General features: G+C 43.6%; 1 protein-coding gene across 8 annotated transcripts in view; it reads right to left on the bottom strand.

The window, feature by feature from the left end:
- RABGAP1L (RAB GTPase activating protein 1 like) overlaps window positions 1–23539 on the bottom strand; it is a 229893-nt gene that overhangs the window by 8713 nt on the left and 197641 nt on the right. For 4 of the 8 annotated variants that reach the window (XM_058843200.1, XM_058843199.1, XM_058843201.1 and 1 more), the window contains one exon: window positions 5041–5133. In XM_058843200.1, the coding sequence (XP_058699183.1) occupies window positions 5041–5133 (93 nt within the window). Of the gene's footprint in view, window positions 1–590; window positions 4775–5040; window positions 5134–21559; window positions 22808–23484; window positions 23515–23539 lie in introns of those variants that run through there. The other 4 variants (XM_058843204.1, XM_058843203.1, XM_058843202.1 and 1 more) reach the window with 4 other exon arrangements.

Raw genomic sequence — 23539 nt, 5'->3', positions numbered from 1 at the left:
CACAGGACCATCTTTACTCTTCCTCCAGCCAGGGCAGTATGCCCGATTAGCTGGTTTGTTTTTTCAGCTCCTCCCCCCAGGGCTAGCAGTATAAAACTGCCTCCCTTCTCAGGAGGAAACTCTTAAGTCTGCCTAAACAAAAACTAAACACAGTAAAGACAGAAAGAGCAAACAGCACTCTTCATGTATAGCAAACTATTTCCATAGGCTGTGAACTATTTAGAGTTTTATGAAATCTGCTCACAGTGACAAAGTTCAACTGATGGAGCCGGTCTGTTAGAGCAGGACTCACATCAGAGGCAGCATTTTGTAACTGGCATCATACTAGTCAGACCTGCTAGTTGTCCCTGATGTAAACAGACAGCTTCCTGCCTCCTCTCCACAACATTGCATTTACTATGACAACCATTTCCTTCACCTCAATACTGCTCAGTTTCTACAGTCAGTAAAATGACAGATCCCTCTTTCCCAAATTCCTCCTCCTGGATACAAAAGGTGGCTGGTGAACTCAGGCTAGCTTTTAAAAGGAGGATACTGCATTTCCAAAGAGGACAAACAATGCTGATACACATAAATACAAATCAACTTACCTCCTGTAAAGCCACAGACCAAATACTGCTTTCAACCATTGGTGTAGACAGTGAAAACAGGATATAAAGAAATTTCTAATACAAAAAAGAAAGTTGCTTATTCTTCGTTGTGTATTTTGTTATGAGTTTTAGAGAGAGATACTCCCGCTTCCATCACACACTGGGTGGAAAGAAGATGGCAAACTTGAAAGCAGTAGGCAAGCCTCAGTTCAGGATGACTGAAAGGCTGAACTCCACCCTCTGCTCCCTTCCAGGCTGCACCAAGGAGCAATTCCTGAGATTAGTGGCCATGATGCATCCTCTCTGTGCTGTACTCAAGTGGGGTGTAATGAGTCACCAAACTTGTTAAGCAATTCTGTTTCTGTTCAGCAACACCCTGTGCTGCATTTGGCTCGGGTAGAGTTAAGTTTTCTTCATGGTGGTTAGTACATTTTGGGTTTGTGCTGGAAAAGATGTTGATAGGATTGAGGTGGTTTGGCTATTGCTGAGCAGGGCTTGCACAGAACAAAGGCCTTTTCTGCTTCTTGTACCTCCTCACCAGTGAGGAGGCTGGGGGTACACAAGGAGCTGGCAGGAGACACAGCTGATCCCAACTGACCCCAGGGGATAGTCCAGACCATGTGGCACCATGCTGAGTACGTAAAGCAGGGAGAAGAAGAAAGAAGGGGGATCTTTGGAATGATGGCATTTGTCTTCTCAGGTCACTGTTATGTGTGATGGAGCCCTGCTCTCCTGGAGATGGCTAAACAACCACCTGCCTATGGGAAAGGGGCTTAGTTCCTTGTTCTGCTTTGCTGAGCACACAGCTTTTGCTTTACCTACTGAACTGTCTTCATCTCAACCCACATAGTTTTGTCACTATTACTGTGATGATTCTCTCCCCCATCCCACTTGTGGTGGAGTGAGCAAGCGGCTGCCTGAGTTGCTGGCTGGGTTAAATCAAGAAATCCAAACCCCAGACCTCTGGGTGTGAATAGACCCTCAATGACGGAATGAAAACACTGATTAAAATTCACTTGATGGATATGAGCAAACAGGTCTTCAAAAACCCAATGGCTCTTGAAATGAGAGGAGCTCCAAAGGAAAATCCTGTGAACCTCCATCTAGAAACCCAAAAAGCTTTCAGAGCAAGTGATCCAGGAAAGGCTCTCATGGTAAGCAACACAGAGGCTCCTAGCTGTGTTTTCTGTTTGGTTACTCTGGAGAAGCATTCCCCAAAGTGCCCCAGCACACTTTTTAAAGAAACAACAGACAATGTTCCACAACAAAAGTCATCATGATTTTCCTCATGATGGTTAATGTTCAGTTGCCATGACTGAATAAAAATGACCAGTGTATTAATTTTTGCTTCTCCTTCAAAGCACAGAGAAGGCCATTACAGAGAAGGCTATTATGTCCACATTACACATTTATTCACACAAGTTCTCCATTGCACAGGGGGGTTGACAGAGGAAAAGGTGGAACAGAACAGCAGCATCTGCTTGCAAAACTCCAGCCCTTTTTGTACAACTATATCCTCTTTATTTTACATTAATTCCCAGGCTCACTTCTGGAAATTTCTCATCAAGTCAACCCAAATATTGTTACATGAGGCATTCTCAAACAGAAGGAAAACTCCATAATATTTAGAAGAACATAAAACTGAACTCTATTGCTATTTTTTTCTGCACATACAACTCACTTTTCTTCCTGGCTTCTATAGGGAATTTGTAATTTACTTTAGCTAAAAGTTATGAAATTTGGTGACAAACAACAATTTTGAACATATTTCACTTTTTTACCTTTTAAAAATCTAATAATTTGTTATAAGCAATGGAAAATAAAGTGAAAACATGTCCAGAAAAATCTGTACTTTTCCTAAATAATACTTGTAAATATAGAAACAAACGCCAAAAATCATGGCACTCTTTAATACTGTTCTTTTGGTAAGTCAGATCACAACATGTAAAAGACGTGCTGGGCAGGAACTGCTGCGTGTTTACCACAGCTCCTGGGAGCACATGAATTTAAGCTGTCAGGCAAACACGACTGGTTACTCAGCCAGACACTGCAAAACCAGCCCATCTCCCTCTCTCTCAAGAGACCATCAAGGCATTTCCTCTGAGGGCTGTGTCACAGGGAGGTGTCTTACTCAGACATCCTTCATCCCTGCAGCTCTCAAGTGCTGGTGGCTGTGTGGGCCTGACAAATTTCTGCTGGTAACAAAAACTCTAAAAACTGTAACTAAAAACTATCAACTCACTGAAAACTCTTTTCCTTCCTGAGGAACATATGAGGAACATTCTGCAGGGCTCTCTACTCCAGTGATCCTACCCAAGAAACATCCCCTTCCTAGGCAGCAAAAACCTCTGCTTTGGGAAGAGAAACTGAAAAAATTACAAGGTTGTAGGGCTGTGGGGCAGAGCCCACAGAGCAGGAGCTGAGAGCAGTGCTGTGCTTGTAGCCAAGACTGGCTTTTGTCCTTTTCCAAGCCAAGCCTGGCTGGTGAAAGCCCTGCACGGGTGCTGCCCAAATGAAATGCATCTCTGACCACGCAGGCTGCAGAGCACTCTCCTAAAGGACAAGCAGAAAGCAAGGCTGGTTCTCCACCTGCTGCCTGGGAGGATCCACACAAGTGACATTTTCTGGCTGCCCTTTGGAAACACTCCTGAAATGTCAGTTCCTACCAACCTCAGCTTCACATATCAATAAAATCTAACAAGCAAGACAAGGAACAAAGAACATTTACAAGCATTTTTCCATGACAACTCACCAACAAATGTGTCCAGACTTTGAAGTTAATGTGCAACTAACCTATTACAGGGACTCTCTAATCACAGCATCCTTAAGAGGATCAGACCAATGCAGCTTAATAAAAAAATCCACAGTGAGTTTCAGAAGCACAAGCCAAAAGCCTGGGCTGTGATCTTGACTGTGACAGTGACTCACATCACTAGTGGCCCAAGAGTCATTTCCTATATCCTCATTTGCAGCTTGGGATAATGTTCTTTACCATCCATTGACCAGGATTAACTAGTTAATATGCTTCCACTGAGCTTTAAAGAGCCCTTATTTGTTTTCTAAGCATTATTTTAATTCCACAGTACTACAAGTGAACCACTAGAAAAATACTTAAAAGTTAATCAGCAGCCAGTTGTGGTTTTTTCCAAATAGGTCATATTTGCTATTGGCTCTCAGCAGCTACAGCACTCCTAAGTCTCAAAAACAGTGAAATTTCCACCCTTTGACAAAAAAATCCTACACTTGAAATATAATTTTCTCACAGACAAATGCTTTTTTCTTAAAAAAAGAAAGAAGAGTCAGTTTGACTTTGTACCTGTAAGTCTTCTTTGTCACATTTATGAATTAAGGCACACTCTCTCACCACAGATTTCCATACTCTGGTTTTCTGAACGTTGTGCACTTATGTTTACAGGCCATGTCAAGCCTGCTGCACTCTGTGTGATTATTCACCACTCCACACTCCTGGCAGACTCCATAACAACTGCATAGCACTTGACATATTAAGGCACAATGAAGAACAGCAGGAAAACAGTACAAGGATATGTAAGAAAAGTCAGCTCCCAGCTATCCTGGGCAGTGGGCAGTAAAGTGCTTCACCCCTGTCAGCTTCCCCTAGAGCCAACTGAACTGTTCAAAACAGAGTGAGGAATAACCAGATCCTGAACATTCAGTAAAGCCTGTGCCCAGAGGCAGAGCCTCCAGCACGCAAAACCTACGGCAACAGAACGTAGCCGTGACAATGAAAGCAAATGCATTGTAAAGATAAGCAAAGCTGACCCAAAATTGAAGAACTGTTCTTTTCCAGTGAACTATCAAGCTATCATATTAACAACTGAATCTTATTTCTCTGCTCCTTTAAAGAGGAGTATTCATCACTATTAATTCTATTGCAGTAGTACCTCAGGATCCCAGGAGAGCTCTGGGTCCCAACATAACAGGTATTATCTTAACAAGAAATTACTGAAGCTTGGTATAAACAGGAATGATTAATAAGGATTGTATCAGCCAAGGAAGAGTTCATCTTCCAAAGTCTCTGTGGATGCCACTGCATACAGCTTGCACTAGAACAATGTGTATTTTCTCCTTTCTGTGTCTGTAGCTGAATCACCCTTTATTTCTGCGGCTCATGAAGATCTCCCGTAAAAGTGCAACAGCAGGAGAGTTACCTACAAACATATAAACTGAAAGAAGAAAAATATTATATGTGACGACTTGCAGATGTCTTAAGAGTTACAAATTGTGATTGAAATATTCTTGGAAAAAAAGACTTAAGCCCAAAGGTTTAAAGTGCTTATTCAAGAAAGGGGATGAGTTTCGCCTTCACTTCCCTAATGTCTGCACTGGCACATCCCAGGGAGGTGAGCATGGTACACACACCTCTGCTTAACTGCTGGAGACAGCTCGCTCCTCGTGGGATTCACCAAATTCCCATATAGCATCTCCCTACCTTATATCTGTCCATAGGATCTTCCTGCTGCAGCTGGCTCTCTCGCATTGTTTGGTACTCTCTCTCATATTTCTTCAGCTTTTTTGTTGGCACCTGCGGAATAGATTTGGAAAACATGCATTTAGAAATTAGAGCAATGCTGGAAAAGCTGACTGAAAGCTCTCCCTACAAACAGGAAACCGAGGAAGTGCTGGAAAGCTGCTGCTGAATAAAGTCTCTCCCCACTGTCCCCCCTCCCCTACTCATTAAGCCATGTCGAACACCAATACAGCTCACATCGACAGAAATCTTTCTGTGCCCACTGCTGCTAATTATTCAAACATTTAAAGGGAAACAAAAGTGGAGACATTTTAATAAGACTAACGAGAAGAAAAAAAAGCACAAACAAGTGGGAGAACAGGAAAAAGGAAAACACATTTTGATACATATGATTCATCAAAACAATGATGCAAGACAACTGTTAAAATTAAGATCAGAACAAAGGAGTGCTCATACAAAAGGACTGGACAATTCCCTGGGGGAGATCCAAGTAATGGTTTTTATTGCTGAGAGAGTATTAATGTCTAAATTACAGCCTGTGACCAATGCCCTCATGAAGTCTGGCATTAGAGCCCTCCTAGGCACAGATGGAGATGCTGCAGTGCAAGAGAGCAGAGAGGTGGCTCAGAGAAATCACAAATAAATTTGGTAAACAGCCATGCAGAAAGGTCAAAACCCAGGCTGCTTGATCCTGGGAATGCTTCCACTTCAAACACTGATCAGAAGGAGTCTGTGTTCTTTTAAACAAATCCTCTGCTTTCCCTTCACCTTTTGGTTGGGTATGCAGTGCCCCCATCTCTCCCTGGGGACATTTGACAGTGTTACTCAGGTCACCTACTGGCAGCTGGAGAGATCCCTAACACCACGCACCACCGTGAGTGTAAACAAGGCTTCCCCTTGATCTGCCATGTAGATATTCCTACAGCCCATATTGATCATGTTTAGCTGCACCCTGCTTTGAGGACATGCCACTGTCACCTTGCCTCAGGGCAAAAACTGCTGCCAGTGAGCAGAGATATCAGCTTCTGTGTAGTTTTGCAGTTGTTTTCTCTTTGCTGGTTTTCAGCTCAATACCTCTTTGCTCTGCAGTACCAGAAGGGACCAAGCAAGCGCTCAGTGTTGCTGCAGAGGGAGGTGCAAATAGCAACAAGAAACCCATGATCTGCAAAGCATTAACAAAGTAGCACCGATTTCCACAATTACTGATGGAATCCGAAATCAACCCCCTTAAAGCAAACAAACACAAAATGGTAAAGATAAAAACGTGAAGTACATTGGGCAAACATACAATAAAGTTTCACTTGGATGAAACTTAGTAAGGCAAAACACCATGAAATGAAAGTGACTAAGTAAGAGATGTTTTTACACATTTCAACTGAATAATCCTCCTAACACAAACCCAGACAGCTTTATCTTGGCTGCAGCCTGAAACTAATAATCATAAGAATAAAAAATCATTTCACCATAGTGTTTTCAATGAAACAAACCCATCACATATCCAAAACCTCCTTTCACCAGAATTACTGGACTTTCATTTAGAGAACCAGATCAAGGCTCCCTGGCTGGGGTGTGATAAGGACACCCTCCAAACACAATTGTCAGGTTCTGCTGTGGAGTTTTGTGCTCCAATATGCAACCACCAGGAAATAAAGATAAATATGAGGGAGATTTGGTGGTGCAGCATGGCAAAAAGGCACAACACCGGTGTAACTTAGATGATGATCTGCTCAGCCAAAGATTTTCCTGATTCTTGATGCTTTTCATTGAAACCTTTAAAGTGCATATAAGAACGAATTTTCACTACACAGGGAGACAGACAAGACTATTCACACAACCAAGTGAGTGCTTCAGTAAGAATCCTGCCATCTGAAGGAACAAGAGATGTAAGATAGATTTTGTATCTGTCTGTGTAAATAGGGAGGTAGGAGTGGAAAGTGAAGGTGAAAATTGCAGTTATCCCCCTATGCTTACGTTAGCAGTGCTGATCACCTTAGCCTGGCACTGGGAGTTGGGTGCTTCCTCCACTTACAACTATCAACCATTTCCTAATACCTGCTAATTCATTCCCTCATCAAGCCTTCTTATCTATATGGTCTCCTTACTTGCTTGTATTTCAGTTCACAGCTGTGAGCAGGATGGGCCCTCTGGGGCCTTGTGAGGCATCAGCTCCCTCATTCAGCACCACAGGAGCCGTCCACAGCCATGGCCCAGGCTGAGGGATGACCCATGTGCCTGGCACACTCTCCAGCAAGGAAACAGCACAGCAACGTTTTCTTAGGAATACTAACAGTAAATAATACCTGAAACAAACATCAGATCGTGCAAGCATCAGGTGTGACATAGAAAACAGCCTCCAGCTCTTTGAAAGGTGATAGTGACTGATGCATGTTAGTGTCTATTTATGCTACAAATTTTGTCTTAACTGGGAAGTACCTAAATACAGTACAAGTCTATCTTAAGGGGCTGGGGGGGGAATCCTACCAGAAACCAGTACATACTAATCCACTCATCTTGTAAAAGAGAAACTGGAGCAAGTATGCCCAAGAACTTTGGCAGGGACTACACTGTTACTGTCTATTCAGCCACATTTCTCAAAGGAGTTTGGTAATTTATTACAGTGCTTTCTTCTTCTGAGTATACACCAATAAATGGGAAAAAAAATTTAAAAGCCCATTTCCATATTTCCCAATTTAATTCCCTGAAACAGTTTGTGAATTCAACAAGGGATTTCTCAGTAAACATTTTCATAAGTAAGTGCATAGTGCTAGCTATGCTTCAGTCTTCATGGACTGATCCTGAACAAAGTGCTCATAAATTGTCTGTAAAAGCTTCTGCAATATTGATTCCTTTTTTCTTTCTTTAGCACCATGGGGTATATTAGCTTGAACTGATGGTTATCAAATTTAGGAGACTTTTATGGTGTATAAATATGCCTCATAATTATTTATCTCAATATCTTATCTCACTGAGTTGTTTTATTTTATTGACTTCAAGTATAAAATCATGTTGTAAGTAGTTGTATGTAGGGAAACACCCATGCAGAGCATCTTAATAAAACATCCACACAGAAGAATTGAACAAGCAAAACCTCTTTCTGAAATAAACCAATGGCACCAAATGCTTGAAGGACTCACTGCAGTGGGGTGATATGTGGAAGGTGGAAAACAAAACCACTTTGGTTTTGTTTTCAGACAGGGCTGGAGAGATTTGTGTCACCTCCTCAGGCAGTCCTGGGCACGGACAGTGTACTGAGCATCAGCATCTGCTCAGCTTCAGGAGACCCCTCCCTCATCCTGTGATTTCTTTAGCTGTTTACAGGCAGTTCAGCCTGACCTTGCTGGATTCATAAATCACACCTATGACTCCTTTCTCCCTAATGTTTTATTGCTCTAATGCAGCCGGAGCACTCAGAGGAGGCAGTTATTGCTGTGTTCATTTGACAGCCAAGGAAATGGAAGCAGAGATGGGAAGTGATTTCCTGAACATATTGCAGACAGCCAGGGGCTGATCCAGATAGTGAAATCCTATTACTTGATTTCTGATTTCCAGCACCAGGACAGTGCCAAACTGAGCAGGGGATCTCTTTCCCAGCTCCCCACTTCCTTTCCCTATCTAGCACTGCATTAACACTCCAAAAATACATTGCCCCACCACACTAACAGTGTGGTCAGTATTCTCTAATCTCACTTTGTCCTCTCTAGTTCTTGCCTCAGTGTAGAAGAAGGAAAAAAAAAAAAAAAAAAAAAAAAAAAGAAAGCAAAAAGCCAATGAAGAAAGTGTGCAGTGCTTTCCTTTCTCATTCTTTGAAGCAAGTGACAATTTTCTGCTTCACTGGTGATGGATTTGCTTGGTAATTTCAAGCTGAGGTGGGGGTATTGCAGCCTCCCCAGCCTGCTTTGAGAGGGCACGGACAGTGAGCACAGACACTGGTGCAGCCCAGCCTCCCTTTTATCCATCCACCACACACCTCTCGTTCTGTGATCCCCAGCACAAGCCCAGACTCTTCCCACTGCTGCAAAGCAGGACCATTCCCAAGCAGAGGTGATGCCTGGGAACCTGGCTCAGGAATGCTGGGACCAGCTCAGCCCCTGCTCACAGCCACAAGCACCAGGTGCAAGAGGCTCCCACAAAACCACACTACAAGTGCCTCCCTTGAGGAGATGGGAGTTATGCTTGTGTGTACTTAACTTTCCTCACCTTATGATTTAAAACAGTATCAGAAGAAATGTCACAACCAGGCTTGGTTCTGTCAGCATCAGCTGAAGATTGTGAGCTTTAAACAGAAGCTCAGCAGATTAGCAATAAAAAAATTCTAATCACATGCATCATCTTAGTTCACACTCAAAGTTGTAACATTTTGTTCCAGTTAATACTTTATATTTGAAATACAACTACATCAAGTTCCAGGAAGGAAGTAGCTCTATTTTAAGGAATACAGCTCTGTTTAAGTACTTTATTAAGCCAGATGAAGGTTTCAGTGTAACAAAATTAGATGAAAAAACTGACTTTGTTCTACTTGTCTGTGCAGTCATTGCTATGGACAACTGTATTATCCTTTCCTTAAAAACATGGTTGGCCAAAAGAGTATTGTGCCATATCTGTGTAGGAATAAGGCTCAGAAGCAGATAAAGCCATTTGTGTTTCTTCTGGGTGGAGGCAGTAATAAAAAAGAAAGAAAAAAACACCACAGTACTATGCTCACACAACAGACTTGTCTCCTGGATTAGACTTTAAAGCTATTACACAGTATAATCTGAACAACTGCATCTCCAATGAGATCTTAGCCAGAAGCATGAAATCTGAAAGAGAAAATTATTTCTCACAAAACTCTATTTAGGATGGGTATTCTGAACAGAAAACCTGCAGCATCCATTTGTAAAACTTAATGTAGGAATGACATCAGCTGCCTAGAAAGAAATTCCAGGCTGGAGCACAGCTTGAAGAATTCCCATCTCTCTTTTTGACACCGTGCAGGGAAGGGCTCACTGGCAGCAGGCTGTTTCAGCACCAGTTTGGAAGCCTTGGAAGAGCACTCCTCCAGTGTTTCCACTAGGCTACAGTATCCTGTTCTTCTCACACATCCTGCATTCAACCCCACACTGTAAAGCTCATTCAGCACCATCTGATCCCTGGTTTTGGGGCACAATAAAAGACACAGCTGTCAGATGCTATTTGACCATCTAAGCTGGAAGGAAGGAGTTGTTCCTTGAAATTCCTTGAAAATGTACATAGGATGTCCTGCTGAATGCACGCCTCAGCATCTGCTGCAGAACAGCATCTCTCCACCTCATGTTTGGAAACAGAAGTGAGAAAAATGCTCTTTTTACATCAGCACACCTGAGTATCCCTTCCATGCAGGGGGAGATGTTTCTTCTTGCTGCAAGTCACCTCCTCGCCAGCTCTGTACATTTAAGAATTCCTGAAGAGAGTCTTCAGGACAACAGAAAGCCAACCTGGAAGCCAGTTGAAGGCAAAGGAAATCAGCATTGGCATGAATTTCGTTTAATTCTGCCACATTAGTCCATTATCAAAATGTCTCAATTGCAATGGCACGTTCAGAGGAATTTATAGAAACAAGAGAAAGGCAGGTTGCAAAATTTACAGAGCACCTGCACAATCTACTGTGATTCAAACCAGCAGCAGCAGAGTCAGTGACACTGGATCATTTCCAACACCAGATCCTTTTGTCAGATTTTAATCTCTACAATGTATTTCCATTCACGAAAATCCACTGAACCAGGTATAGCCCATTATTCTTTCACAGCCCTGCTGTTTAAAGATCTGCTTAGTTAGGCTCAGTTAGCAAAATGTTTAACTAAGAGTAAGCTGAGACAGAGATGTTCAATAAGCCCCACTGTACACCAGTCCTGCAGCAACACAGGGAAAGAGAATGAATTTTGATTCCCTGAACTGTAACTCTAAAAACCAATGTGTATTTTAGCACTGACCACAATGCTTGTGTTTGAGAGGCTGCAGGAGAACCTGCATCTATGAAAAAGGGCCAAGGAAAGGATATTCTGCCTGTGGCAGACTCTTTTCAGAATCCCAAAATGTCTTTCTGCAATCAAAAATTCATTTTCACTTTGACCTTATTATCCACTTCAATTTGCATTGTTTTAGTAAAGAAGAGACACCCTGAATGGCTGAAAAGCAGTGCTTGGAAATGGCTGATTATTTCCTGCACTTGCAGCTGATGTCTCACAGCTCCCCCAGACACAAGTGCTTCCTTCTGTACAGATAAGGGCTGCAGCAGTGAGACACACACCGGGAAAGAACAGCCAGAGCCACTGTCAGCTAGCACACAGTTTGCATTTCAATGGCTCTGGTCAACAACACCACCAATATCAGAAACATTCTAGGTGGAAAATATCTGCTTACAGGTAATTTTTATTATCTGCCCTAACTTAAAGAGTGCCTGAACAATGAGACCTCTGCTACTGAGGACTATCCAGATTAAATGGAACCACCTGTATATGCCAGAGCCACAGTGAGGACTGGGTAACTGGGAGAGTGATGCTGCCCAGTCATCTAAGCCAAGGCTCTGCTCTAGGTAACACACTTCCTATGGGTAGCAGCTAGTTTTCCAGCATAGGATTTATTCATCAGTTTGTACCTCATAAACGTAACAGCTCCAAGTGATTCTGTGCCTTACATACACACCCCTTTTGATATACAGCATGTAATGCTGAAGGTTTTATGTCTCCTCAGTGACTGTATGAAATTCAACTCTTAGCTTTCTTCACCAGAAGCATACAATTCATTTTGATTGAGATCTAACCCCTGCCCACAACAATTCCAGAGCTTTAGTCACATTTCTTAGCACATCACAGCAAGAGAGGAGAACAGCAAGCAGGAAGACAAACAGAGCCTTTGCCATCATCCCTGTGACAACAGAATCAGACATTCAAGTAATTTTCTTGCATCACATAGTGGGGAAACAGCCTCTCCCAGCTACATGGTGTTAGGGTTCACTTCCAACCTTGTTTATTCTAGAACTAACTGCAGCACAAATGCCAACACAAGGCCAACAACTTATCAGTGCCGATGTTCAAACTAGTGGTTTTACCAAGGCTTTACTGTAAAACTCGTCTCATTCAACATATTTAGTCCACAGAGTGCACAGCTTTCAGCTAATAAACCCCTGGCTCAGTACATTTTCTGAAACCTGCCATGACACTAGTGAAACCTGGTGTCTGCAAGACAAGGTTCTGATTCTGCTGAATGACTGAGCCACATCCTGTCTCCTGTCATATTCTGTGTCCAGCACAGGATGAAAAATAACCTACTTCTTGAGATGGAGGATGGGTGCTAGATGACAACTCTGAATCATATGTCCAGGTAATCAAAGAACCTTGCAGTATTCTGTGAACACACACAGAATGTGTTAATATTATTTTAGATCAACTCTGAATCAAAAAACTTCTCATTTGCATCTTTAAAATCAGCATCAAGTTTCTCTGATGAGTGTGGAGGTCCTTGATGCTCAAACCTGTCATTACTTTTATCAATATTTCAAACATAGAAGTTACTAAGAGTAATTACTTTTTAGTGGATTACTTCACTAGCAGAAAATAGATACCTTTTCTATATTAAAACTGAACCATTGTGGACCTGTCAGAGTGGGTCCAGGAGTCCATGGAGATGCTCTGTGGGCTGGAGCACCTCTCCTATGAACACCAGCTGAGAGATCTGGGGTTGTTCAGTCTGGAGAAGGGAAGGGTCTGGGGAGATGTTAGAGCCCCTAAAGGGGGTCCAGGAGAGCTGGAGAGGGACTTTGTACAAGGGGTGGAATGGCTTCACACTGCCAGAGCACAGGGGTAGATTAGATATGAGGAAGACATTCTTCACTGTGAGGGTGGTGAGGCCCTGGCACAGTGCCCAGAGAAGCTGTGGTTACCCCATCCCTGAAGTGTCCAAGGCCAGGTTGGATGGGGCTTGGAGCAACCTGGGACAGTGGAAGCCCATTCCTTGCCCATGGCAAGGAAGTGGACCTAGATAGTCTTTAATGCCCCTTAAAACCTGTGATTCTGTGGTTATATAATTACACTTAGAACTCTACAATCTGCTTTGTTATATCAAATACTTTTATCTATATTTCAGCACCTAACACAGCTTCATTCTCTAAAAGTCTTGCCTTTTTTCTGCTTATCCAGCTTCGTAAACAAAATTGCTAATACCCTAAAAAAAGCCACCCATCAGCATTTTGAAAATACAAGTGGAACAGTGTCCAACTCCAAGGTATCACCAAGGGTCACCAAAGCATGGCACAGGCTGTTAATGCAACAACGAATCCATGCCCTTCTCAATTTATCTCACTGATCTGCCAAGAAGGTTCCCTCTACACCTTGAATGAGACTTCAGGTTTTATGTTGCATCTTTCAGCCTCTGTACCTACAGGATGCCTTGGCACAGAGCTGGCAGGGAGGTGGAGGAAGGGCAGGGCTGTTTAAAAATCACTATTTGGCCATTGATGCGGTTTAAGCAGCTGTCTGAGAGTATCCCTGGGGATGGGACCACACAGCTGCACGGCCCATCAGCACCCACAGATACAAAGGAGCTGCACCAGTTCCCAAACCTGTACATTAAACGGTGCTGTACATAAAAGGTTGTTTTTTTAAACTTCCTGCTTATTTCTCTCCTCTAGCTATGGTTCTATCACCACACCAGCACTACCAGCCACCACTACCACTTGACCTGCACACAGACCTGTGCTCATCCATCACGTTTAGCTGAGACCCTGTCAGGCTCAAAAATTACCAATGGACTCCTGCCACTTTATCACCCAGCACAGAACATCCCAACAGCACTGACAGAAGCAAGGAGTTTGTCGGGTAGGAGGGGCTGGAAGAAAAAGATGCAGTGTGTCCATGCTGCCAGCTTCAACAGGAAAGCCAAGCTGCTGCCACTGAAGGGAGCCCTGCAAGGGAAGGAGCTCCCACAGAGAGAGAGAGCAGGCACTTCCTTTGGGAAACAAAGCCAGCAAATTACCAGCAAGGTCTGGCTCCCATGATTTTCACCCTCTGGTACCAGCAGCAGCAGAGAAGCAGCAAGCCTTTTTTTCCCCTGAGCTCTCTGTCCAAGTGTGATCCATTCCTAATTCCTCCAGCCATGGAAAGAACGAGACCTTTACTTCTGAGATAACTGGAATCTTGTTATCGTGTTCCAGTGCTGCCTGACCTGCTCCGGAAGTTCAGCCTGAGCGTGGACAATCTGCATGTTCATTCTTGCCTGTGCACTGTGGTCTCCAAGGTAATGGACAAATAATACACAATATCTTACTTATGCCTTGATATTGTAACTTGGGATTACTCTGGCAACTCTGCCTTGAAGCAAAAGCACTACACTACATACACAGAGCATCACCCTGGCACAGCTAACACGCTGCTCTAAATCAAACCATCGGGATTTTTCTAGAAGCCCACAGCTTTACAACATCAGCAACAAGCATAGCCAGCACTCCAGTCAATATAGATGGCTGGTTTTTGGTGAGCTCATACTGATATAGGTAGAAGGAAGCAATAAAAGAAAATAAATGTATTACACTGTGCATGAAAGCACAAACCCAACAGGATAAAACCCACTGAAATTCATCTTCCAATCTCAGCACAAAGTATGCCAAATTCTTATGGGAACTGGGTTCAAAAAGAATGAAAGTAGTTGTAGACACTGAAGACAGAATATTTGTAACTAATATTTACCTGCATCTTCTAGTAATTATGAAAACGGACTTCTATAATGAGATAAACAGTCTTTTCATCTCATTTCAGAACTCTTTTCAAAGTCAATGAACATACTTGCCATATATAACCAATAATGTCTAGACACTTACTTCAAATTTCTTCTCCCAAATGGGCTTATGACAGAAACAAGCTGTTTCTCAGAGCCCTGAAACACTTGTATTGATTCCCCTGAATTTTTTTAAGAAAATGAGGCAGCGTCAGAAGTTGTCCTTCTTTTGAATGTGTCAAAATTCCATTGCTATTTATAAAATGTGTATTTGAGACATTGCTTAAATAATTGTTTCTTGACCCAATGACAAGAAAAAGGCAGCAAGAAGAAAAAATAAACAGAAAAGAATATGCTATTATTTGGGAACGAATTAAACAGTAATTTAAACTAAATGAAGAAAGAAAACTTCCAAATCTTCTTTGAATTCCATTAGGCTGGATGGTATTCTAGAGGATATAGGAAAAAAGAGGATTTCTAAGTGTTGCTCAAATGCATTAAAAATTACAGCTCAAAAATAATTATGATTCAGATGAGTCACAATGGTCCAGAAAACAGCTCAGTTCTAACCAGTCTGCAGGTTTTTTTGCAGGGCAGAATTACTGACAGGACAAGCAGAAGAGCTATCTGGTCCACTCTTGTTATTTATAGTAAATACTTAAAGCAGTAGAGATTCCCCTAGACCAAAATCCCTGTATGGAAATAACATTTAAGGACCACAAATCAACACACCTGGATGACTTTGGCTGACAAGCTGAAACCAAGAACCCACACAAACGCTCTGCAGAGCTGATAAGGATCTGGCTAAAAAACTGGTTCCACACCAACATCTTGTTATAAACCGTAAGTCAAATTTTATTCTTTATCCACAGATCTGTCTCTCTGCGTCTGAAAAACGGAAACCTGCCAAGGCAGGAACCTCCCTTGGAATGGAAAATATGACCCCCTTCCCTCTGAATGATTATAACTTTGAAATTATGGGGGCTTTCAAGCAAAGATATGGGAAAAGGAATACCAGTTTTCTACAGTGTGTGCAACAAGACAAATAAAGGAGAAGAGCAGCAGCAGCAAGGAGCAGAGCAGGAGCCCAGCCCCGCCGCTCCCAGCCGCAGGCGCTGCCCTCGCTGCAGTTCCGCTCCCGGCCGCCAGGGGCGCTGCCCTCGCTGCAGTTCCGCTCTCGGCCGCCAGGGGCGCTGCCCTCGCTGCAGTTCCGCTCTCGGCCGTCAGGGGTGCTGCCCTCGCTGCAGTTCCGCTCTCGGCTGCAGGCGCTGCCCTCGCTGCAGTTCCGCTCTCGGCTGCAGGCGCTGCCCTCGCTGCAGTTCCGCTCTCGGCTGCAGGCGCTGCCCTCGCTGCAGTTCCGCTCTCGGCTGCAGGCGCTGCCCTCGCTGCAGTTCCACTCTCGGCCGCCAGGGGCGCTGCCCTCGCTGCAGTTCCGCTCTCGGCCGCCAGGGGCGCTGCCCTCGCTGCAGTTCCGCTCTCGGCCGCCAGGGGCGCTGCCGGCTCCCGGCCGGGCAGGGCTGCCGTGGCTCCCCGCGCCGCCAGGGGGCGCTGTGCCCACCCGCGTCTCCCTCACGCGGTGATGGCGGCACAGCCGGCACCAAGAGATGGAAATGGCGCTTCCTTTGCAAACTCACGGTGGACAGCTGGTCCTGGGGCCAGGACCACAGGGTGAAATGGGCTCTAGCAGGGATCACGGAGCAGTGGCTGGGATGGCAGAGGCAGGCACACCCAGGGTGGCAAACAAAGCGTAGCAAAATCTCCAGAGCCCTGGCAGAAGCTGTAGGGTGTCCAGGCGGGCAAGGAGTGTCAGGTGAAAGCATAGCAAAAAACCCAAATCAGTGCAGAAAACAGCAGGGCTGGGCAGCAGCAGCCAGGCTCCCACAAACTGCTGGGAAACACTGCCTCCAGAGGGGGTCAGGGGTCGGGGTCCCCTTCCCAGTGATGTCGGGTGTTGAAAAGCTCCCAGGTGAACAGCTGCTCTTGCGAGCAGAGGCTCACGCGTGGTGAGGAGACGCAGTGAAGAACAAAACCACTCAGCAGTGGCAGCCAATCCTCTGGGCAGCAAGAATCCGGCACCAAAACCACACCTGTCCCACTCTGGTCCCGAGAGTGAGAGCTCAGAGCAGAGCCCAGCCCCTCAGCCCCCAGCCAAAATCTCATGGTACCTCTGCACTTCCCAAAGCCCCTGAGCTCAGAGACAGTAGCAAACTGCACCCTTCTTCTTCCTCCGCCTCCTCCCAGCCACATCTTTTGTCTCTCTTAAGTATCATCGTTATCATCTCTTAGACAACAAAAGGGAGAAAATTCCCTAAGAAGAAAAAAAAAATTAAAAAAATCCTAACTCCACACAGGCAGAATTAGAGATTGAAGGAAAAACTGGGATTGGAAAGGCTCCAGAGGGCGCATGGACCAAGCTCCTGCTCAGGCAGGGGCAGGTTAAAGCCAGAGCATGCTGCATGCTGCTCCTGAAGGCCTCCAAGGATGGAGATACCAGAGTCTGCCTGAACAGAAGTGCTTTCCCTTGTGCTGAGCCAGAACTGACTCTGCTACAAATTATGACCATTTGTCATAATGCAAGGTCCCATCATTGTCTGCCTCAGAGTTTGGCTCTCTGCTTCTAAGACCTATTAGGTGGCCAGAGACTGCACTTAGATCCCTCCTGAGCTTTCTCCTCCTCAGGCTAAGATACCCCAATTCTCCCATCCTTCACTGTGCAGTCAGACCCTGCCTTCCCATCAGTCTTCCACTCCACCTGCTTTAGCCTGTGAATATCCGTGGTCTCCATGGGGGCTCAGGACTGGATTCAGGGAGAGAGATACATTTCACTGACACCTGTCTGTGCACAGGCAGCCTTGGGCACTGCAGGGTACAGGTTATCCACCACAACTCCCAGCTTACACACTCATGCTGTCCAGAGATTTAGCATCCATCCTGCAGAGATGATGGAATTTATCCTATTCAGGATTCTGCATTTACCTTTGCACTTGCTGAACCTCGGCTAGCTCCTCTCAGCCCAGCACCTGCCCTCCAGTTTCTGCCCCCTGTTAAACAGGGTACATCCTCTTCTGGTGTCTTGGCCTGAATATGTTAAACACAGCCCCACCATCAACCCCCAAATATGTTCAGATCCCTGCCAGTTAGACTTCAACCCATGAATGCACTTCTCCCAGGCCTCCCAAGTTTTTCACCCGCTTTGCAGTTCACCCACCCACTCCAAACCTCCTGAGTTCAGCTTTGATGAGAAGCTGAGAGCTTAAAAATCCTTATGCCAGAGTCTGCCAGTATATAACCACAAATTCTTTCTATGAAATGGCTGATAATTCCCCCAAATAGAGAGCTAAACGCAGCAATGCAGGCAGGAAAATGGAAATACAATTAAGCTTTCCACAAGAACGTCCTTCAGCTCTGGATTAAGAGGATTATACCACTTAGAATAGCATTTTTATAAACCCTTGAGTCCAAGTTTTCTGCAGATAAACCAGGAATTGAAATTCCCCACAGTAAAGCTGCCCAATTCTTGCACAAACTACACAGCAGCCCACTTATATATGCTGCTCTCCACGTCTCTGCACAGTAGTTTCAGAACAACTTGAAATTCTGAAAGCAAGACCACACAGCAAAACAACTCCATTTCATAGTCACATTGCAATATGACTAATACTATTATATGTTGGGGGGATTGCTATTATACAGTGTCGCTTTGAAACATATTTAACAAAACCTTGGATCATCCACATCCTCTTTAATTGTTTAAGAGCATCAGAGCAACATTATAAAAATGCTGCTATGCTTTCCAGATGGATAAAGATGATTCGGACAAGAGCAGATAATTCTGACTGTGCTCAAGTTCATGCCTATATGGCACTGGCTGTGTCAGAAGGTCACAGAGGGCTGGCCTTAAGTACAAGGAACCCGCACAGATCTCACCTGGCCTGGTTTGGTTTCAGCATTAACCCTTTGTCACCTCATGTCATGACGTGTCTCTCTGTGCAAGGGAGACTGCTGTGCAACCTGGCCCATTGCACAACCCAATGGAGCTGCAGTGAGTTACCTGTAATGCCAGAAACCTTCCAACAAGACCATCCCAACCACAGAATAAAAGTTTTATAGAATGTTTTCTTTTAAACTATTCTCTGCAACCTGAACGGATTAACAGAAAAGCTTTTCAAAATAACAAACTTTATTTTGCAAACCCAACAGATGAATCCCAGATTGCAACATACCTGTGCTATTAAAATGAACTCTTAGAATAAACAAAACGTCCACAAGTCCTTCCTGCAGAACGTCCCATTGTGTACCGTACACACCTTTCTGCAAGCTGGTGAAATGACTGTGACAGAGTCAACATGATTTGCCCCAACTTAGCCAAACCATCAGCTTGTCCCGCAGTTAAATGGAGCAGAAGAGAACCAAAATAAACTTTTTGAGCCATCAAGTCCTGTCCCTTCATAGTGCAGACTCCCACACACTATGAAGAGACTCCCATGCATTGTCTAGTCCTATAACAATCCTGAGGAGAGCTTCATTTTAAACATCTGCAGGTTGTCTGTACCATTATTTGCTTAGTTATTATCCTCCAAAAACCAGTTACAAAGCAGTTAGGTGTTTCCTATGTAAACCCAACAAAAAACATACTTCTTGATTTCTTTACTAGTACATAATGCACTGAAACATGGAATCCTAGAATCGTTTGGGTCAGAAGAACTTTAAAGATCATCTTGTTCCAGCTCTCTGCCATGGGCAGGGATAGCTTCCATGAGACCAGGCTCAAAGTCCCATGTTAATACATAAACATGTTAATACTCTTTGATATCAGGAAAAGAAAAAAAAAATTGATCAGGACAAACCCTTACAGTAAAGTTAGTTAGTCAGATCTGCTAAATAAAAGTAAAATTGTACTTTTTCCTCCCACAGTTGTTCTCTGTTTACTAGGAGATAAGTAGTTACTTCATAGAGAAATGTTTTTCATCTTATTTTCAGAGTGGCAGAAAACATCTGGAGATGTGATGTGATGCTTTCACACCTGTTCCTCTCTCTCTTGGTCACTCACAGCTGATCCAAAGGAATCTAGAGATCCACAACACAGTTTCTGTTACTCGTGCTCTGCAGCTGCCCAGATCTGCAGAGGCCATCGCTGAGCCCAGCATGGCTGCAGTTCCCAAAGGTTTAAATCACAAGGTAAGCCACTGTCAAAGGTCTTCTTACCACAGGGATTTTAATTCAGCAACTGCAAGTGCTAGCTCTAGAACAACCCAGCAGTTCAGGGCAGGAAGCTCAAAGGAAAACCCTCTGCTCATCAACCCTTGCTGAAAGAAACTCATCCTAAGACACTCTCCCAGAGCTGCCAGGACCAGGCTCCGGTTAATCCTATTGCAACAGCAGGTTCTGCCAGAAGGAAATCCTACTCTGGCCTCCCAGGCAAAGCAACACATGCTGCCACAGCTATCAGCTAAGGCAGAACAAGAGGAAAGGCTGTGGCTGGACACTGAATTAAGGGATACCATGTGTTTAAAAATATCCATCAAGGGAAAAAACATGTGACTCCTGATATGCTTGATAACCAAAGCCTGCTTGGAGCCCAGCCTCAAACCAGCTTATATTAGAGCTGGTTTTGTCTATACTTTTCAGTATATATAGAATTTTTAGATTTATTGTCTAACCATTATAATGGACCTGGAAAATTCTAGCCTAAAGAAGGCAAAAGACAGGAAAAAACATCATAATAAAAGGGATTGGGCAGAATTTTGGTTTACATCCAGAGATTCAATGATCCTACATGAGATGCAGGAAATAAGTTCAGCATCTGAGATCTCCTTAGCATGGAGAGGCAGAAAAACCTGAGCAGGAAACAAGCACAGAGACACTTTACACAAAATACAATAAAGCAAATCTTCCTTTTCTAAGAACAGCCTCCTTTGTCCCAGCAGAGGAACTGACTGGGTACAAACACACAACCAGCCCTAATCTGCACACATGAGCACTTCTTTGGGCTGCTGAATAATTAGTTAATTTGTATTTAGCCTGAAATGTTAACTGTATCTGCTTGCACATTACGCTTAATACCTGTACATACATTTTTATTTCAAAACACTCCTTCTAGGCATCCTGGCTCCCACATGGGCTCAGGATCTGAGGCCAAAGATGAACTTTTGCACCAAATTTCAGAGCCTGCAGCTCCCTCCAAGCACTAAGAACTCCATGACAGAGGGAGATGACCACACTCTACATATCACTTAGAGAAAGAGACATGCTATTGATGAATAAATAGCATATTTCATTCAACAACAGGATTTTTACAGATATTTCTGCTGATTTCGAAACATATAAAAGTGGAATATCATCATTCCTAAGGAAGGGACTGATTCTCTCAGATTTAGTGATGAGGGTACCTGCACCCCACAACCAGCATCTACTCCACCCTCCTGACTTACATTCTAACAGTCTGGATTGGCTTAATTATTATTCCAATTATGTAAAAAGTATTATTTTAACTATGATCCTACTGAGCAAATCACCTTCTTCTAAACTTAGCTGCCCAGAAAGAGATTTTAATAATCTCTTCTGAAATAAATTATTTTCATTTTTTTGATGCATGACAGCAAGTTTCTGAAAAAGTAATAAAATATAAACCAAGTAATAAAAAGAGAAATTAAAGAACAAAAAAGTGCATTAAAAAGTAAAGTTTTCAACAGAAGGACTTAGCTCTAGGACAGAGCAAAACCTTGAGCACTACTGGCAAAGGAGGAACACCTACCACAGCTTTGGGTTTGCTGACTGCCACCAGATTGGCCAGAAAATCCTCATCGCGCAGCTGGCCAAACACGTGGGCATCGTAAGCCACCACTATGGAGACCTCTTCCATCATTTTGCCGTCGGGCTGCTGTTAGCGGCTGAGCAGGTCCACAGTCCAAGGCTGAGCCTTGGCTCAGCTCCCTGTCAGTTGTTCACACCCAGCTGAAGAGCTCGTGGGGAAGGAGTGTCACGAGAGAGAAAACATGACCCAGCAAATCGGCTCCGTTCGGGTTTTCCTCTCAAGGGCACTTTGGTATCATGGGAAGCACATAGTGCACACCTGCTCACACTCCCAACACCTGGCTTGCAAAAAGCATTTGCTGAAGTTTGGAGAAAGGCAGGAACCTGTTTTAATTCCAGTATTAGGCCAAAGATGAAACAGCAGAACACAAAAACAGGTTAGTGTTAAACAAGAAAAGATCTGTCAGATCCTGATGGCAGCACTGAAATCACTGCTGTACTTCTCTCGTTTGGTAGAAATTGTTTGTTCTTTATATCCAGTTTTCTCCCATGAAAGCTGATATTCCTGTCAGCAGAGTCGTCCGACGAATTGCTGCTTCTGGCTTATTTGTAAGTTCACAGAGATCAGTATAATGCTGGTTTCTTTCAAGCACTCCTTGAAATATTCTGCCAGTTTCTAAATCTCTCCTTTAAAATCTTTTAAAACACTCACTTCTGCTTTTCTGCAGATTTCAACTGCTTTCTGTACCCTGTAGATACTTTGATTTTAGCAGGAAGATGACAGCATCAAGTCACAACCCTCCAAAAAAGTGTCCTTCAGTTTCCACATGTAATAGAGGGTAAAACAGCCCTGAAAGATGCAACAAGGCTGTAAAGCTCTTTCTTGAATTAACTTGTATCTCCACAAGTGAAATAAAAACAATTTATGCAATTAAAACTTTCCAAAGAAGAAACTTTTTAACTTTAGATCTGGCACTGGTCTTGCTTTAGTTATGAAGTAAAGAAGTTAAGAAGTATGTTATCTCTCGTCTGTGAATCCTAAATAGTGGAGCAGCCTTCCAAATTGCTCCTGACTTCCCAATTAATTTATCATAACTTCTTTTATCTATCTGACACAGAGCAAAAACAGCACAAGGAAAAAATATGGAAAAAAAAATAATTAAGAATCAGTACTCTGAGAACTACAAATGAAAATCTAGAAAACAATACAGGATTTGAACAAACAAAATATCCCAGAAGAAGCTCCTTTCAGGACAATGAGGCAAGGTAAAACTCCATCCACTACATTTTTATCTTTTCTGGAAGCCTTTTCTTCCTGGTGAAAAGTCATACCTGCTCAAGAAACAGAAATCATTCCAGCCATCCATTTGTCTCCAAAAAGAGTCCGTGCTGGATGCAACCAATCTGGTAGAAATGTCCAGGGCAGGTTGGTGTGGCATACGGTTACACCCTTGCTTTCCAGAATGAATAGTCAGACCCACCTTGCTTCTTTTTCCTCTTCTCCTGGAGTATCGTTATCAAAGACTGCAGCTATCTTAATAGCACCAGGTGCTATTTGCATTTGAATAGGAAACTTGAGCAACAGCTGTAGCGGGCAGGATTAAAATCCTAACATCTCCTCCACTTAAATAGTGGGGAGAAATTACATGTTATTGCTAGGAAACAGAGAGTTCTAATAGGCTTACGGCAAACAAAAATGCAGCACTTGAGGTTAAACTCTTGAGACTAAAGCAGATTCTGATCATGCTTAACCCTTGCAGGATGAAGAAAGATATTTTTTCCCTTGAAACGCACCTATAGCGTATTCTTTCCTTGTTTTTCTTCAAAGGCAATTTTTTCCAATTAATTCCCGTAGTAGAAAGACTTCGGATTCCAGCCCGGCTAACGAGAAGCTGGCTCTCCACGCCACCTGTACAAAATGCCTACCTGCTATGCCAAACCCGGGCTCAGGTTTGCTGAAACCTTTAAATGCTGCTTCCTC

The sequence above is a fragment of the Poecile atricapillus genome, chromosome 7 (assembly GCF_030490865.1).
Source record: "Poecile atricapillus isolate bPoeAtr1 chromosome 7, bPoeAtr1.hap1, whole genome shotgun sequence".
In the NCBI taxonomy this organism is placed as follows: Eukaryota; Metazoa; Chordata; class Aves; order Passeriformes; family Paridae; genus Poecile; species Poecile atricapillus.
This window is presented reverse-complemented; position numbering and strand designations above follow the sequence as displayed.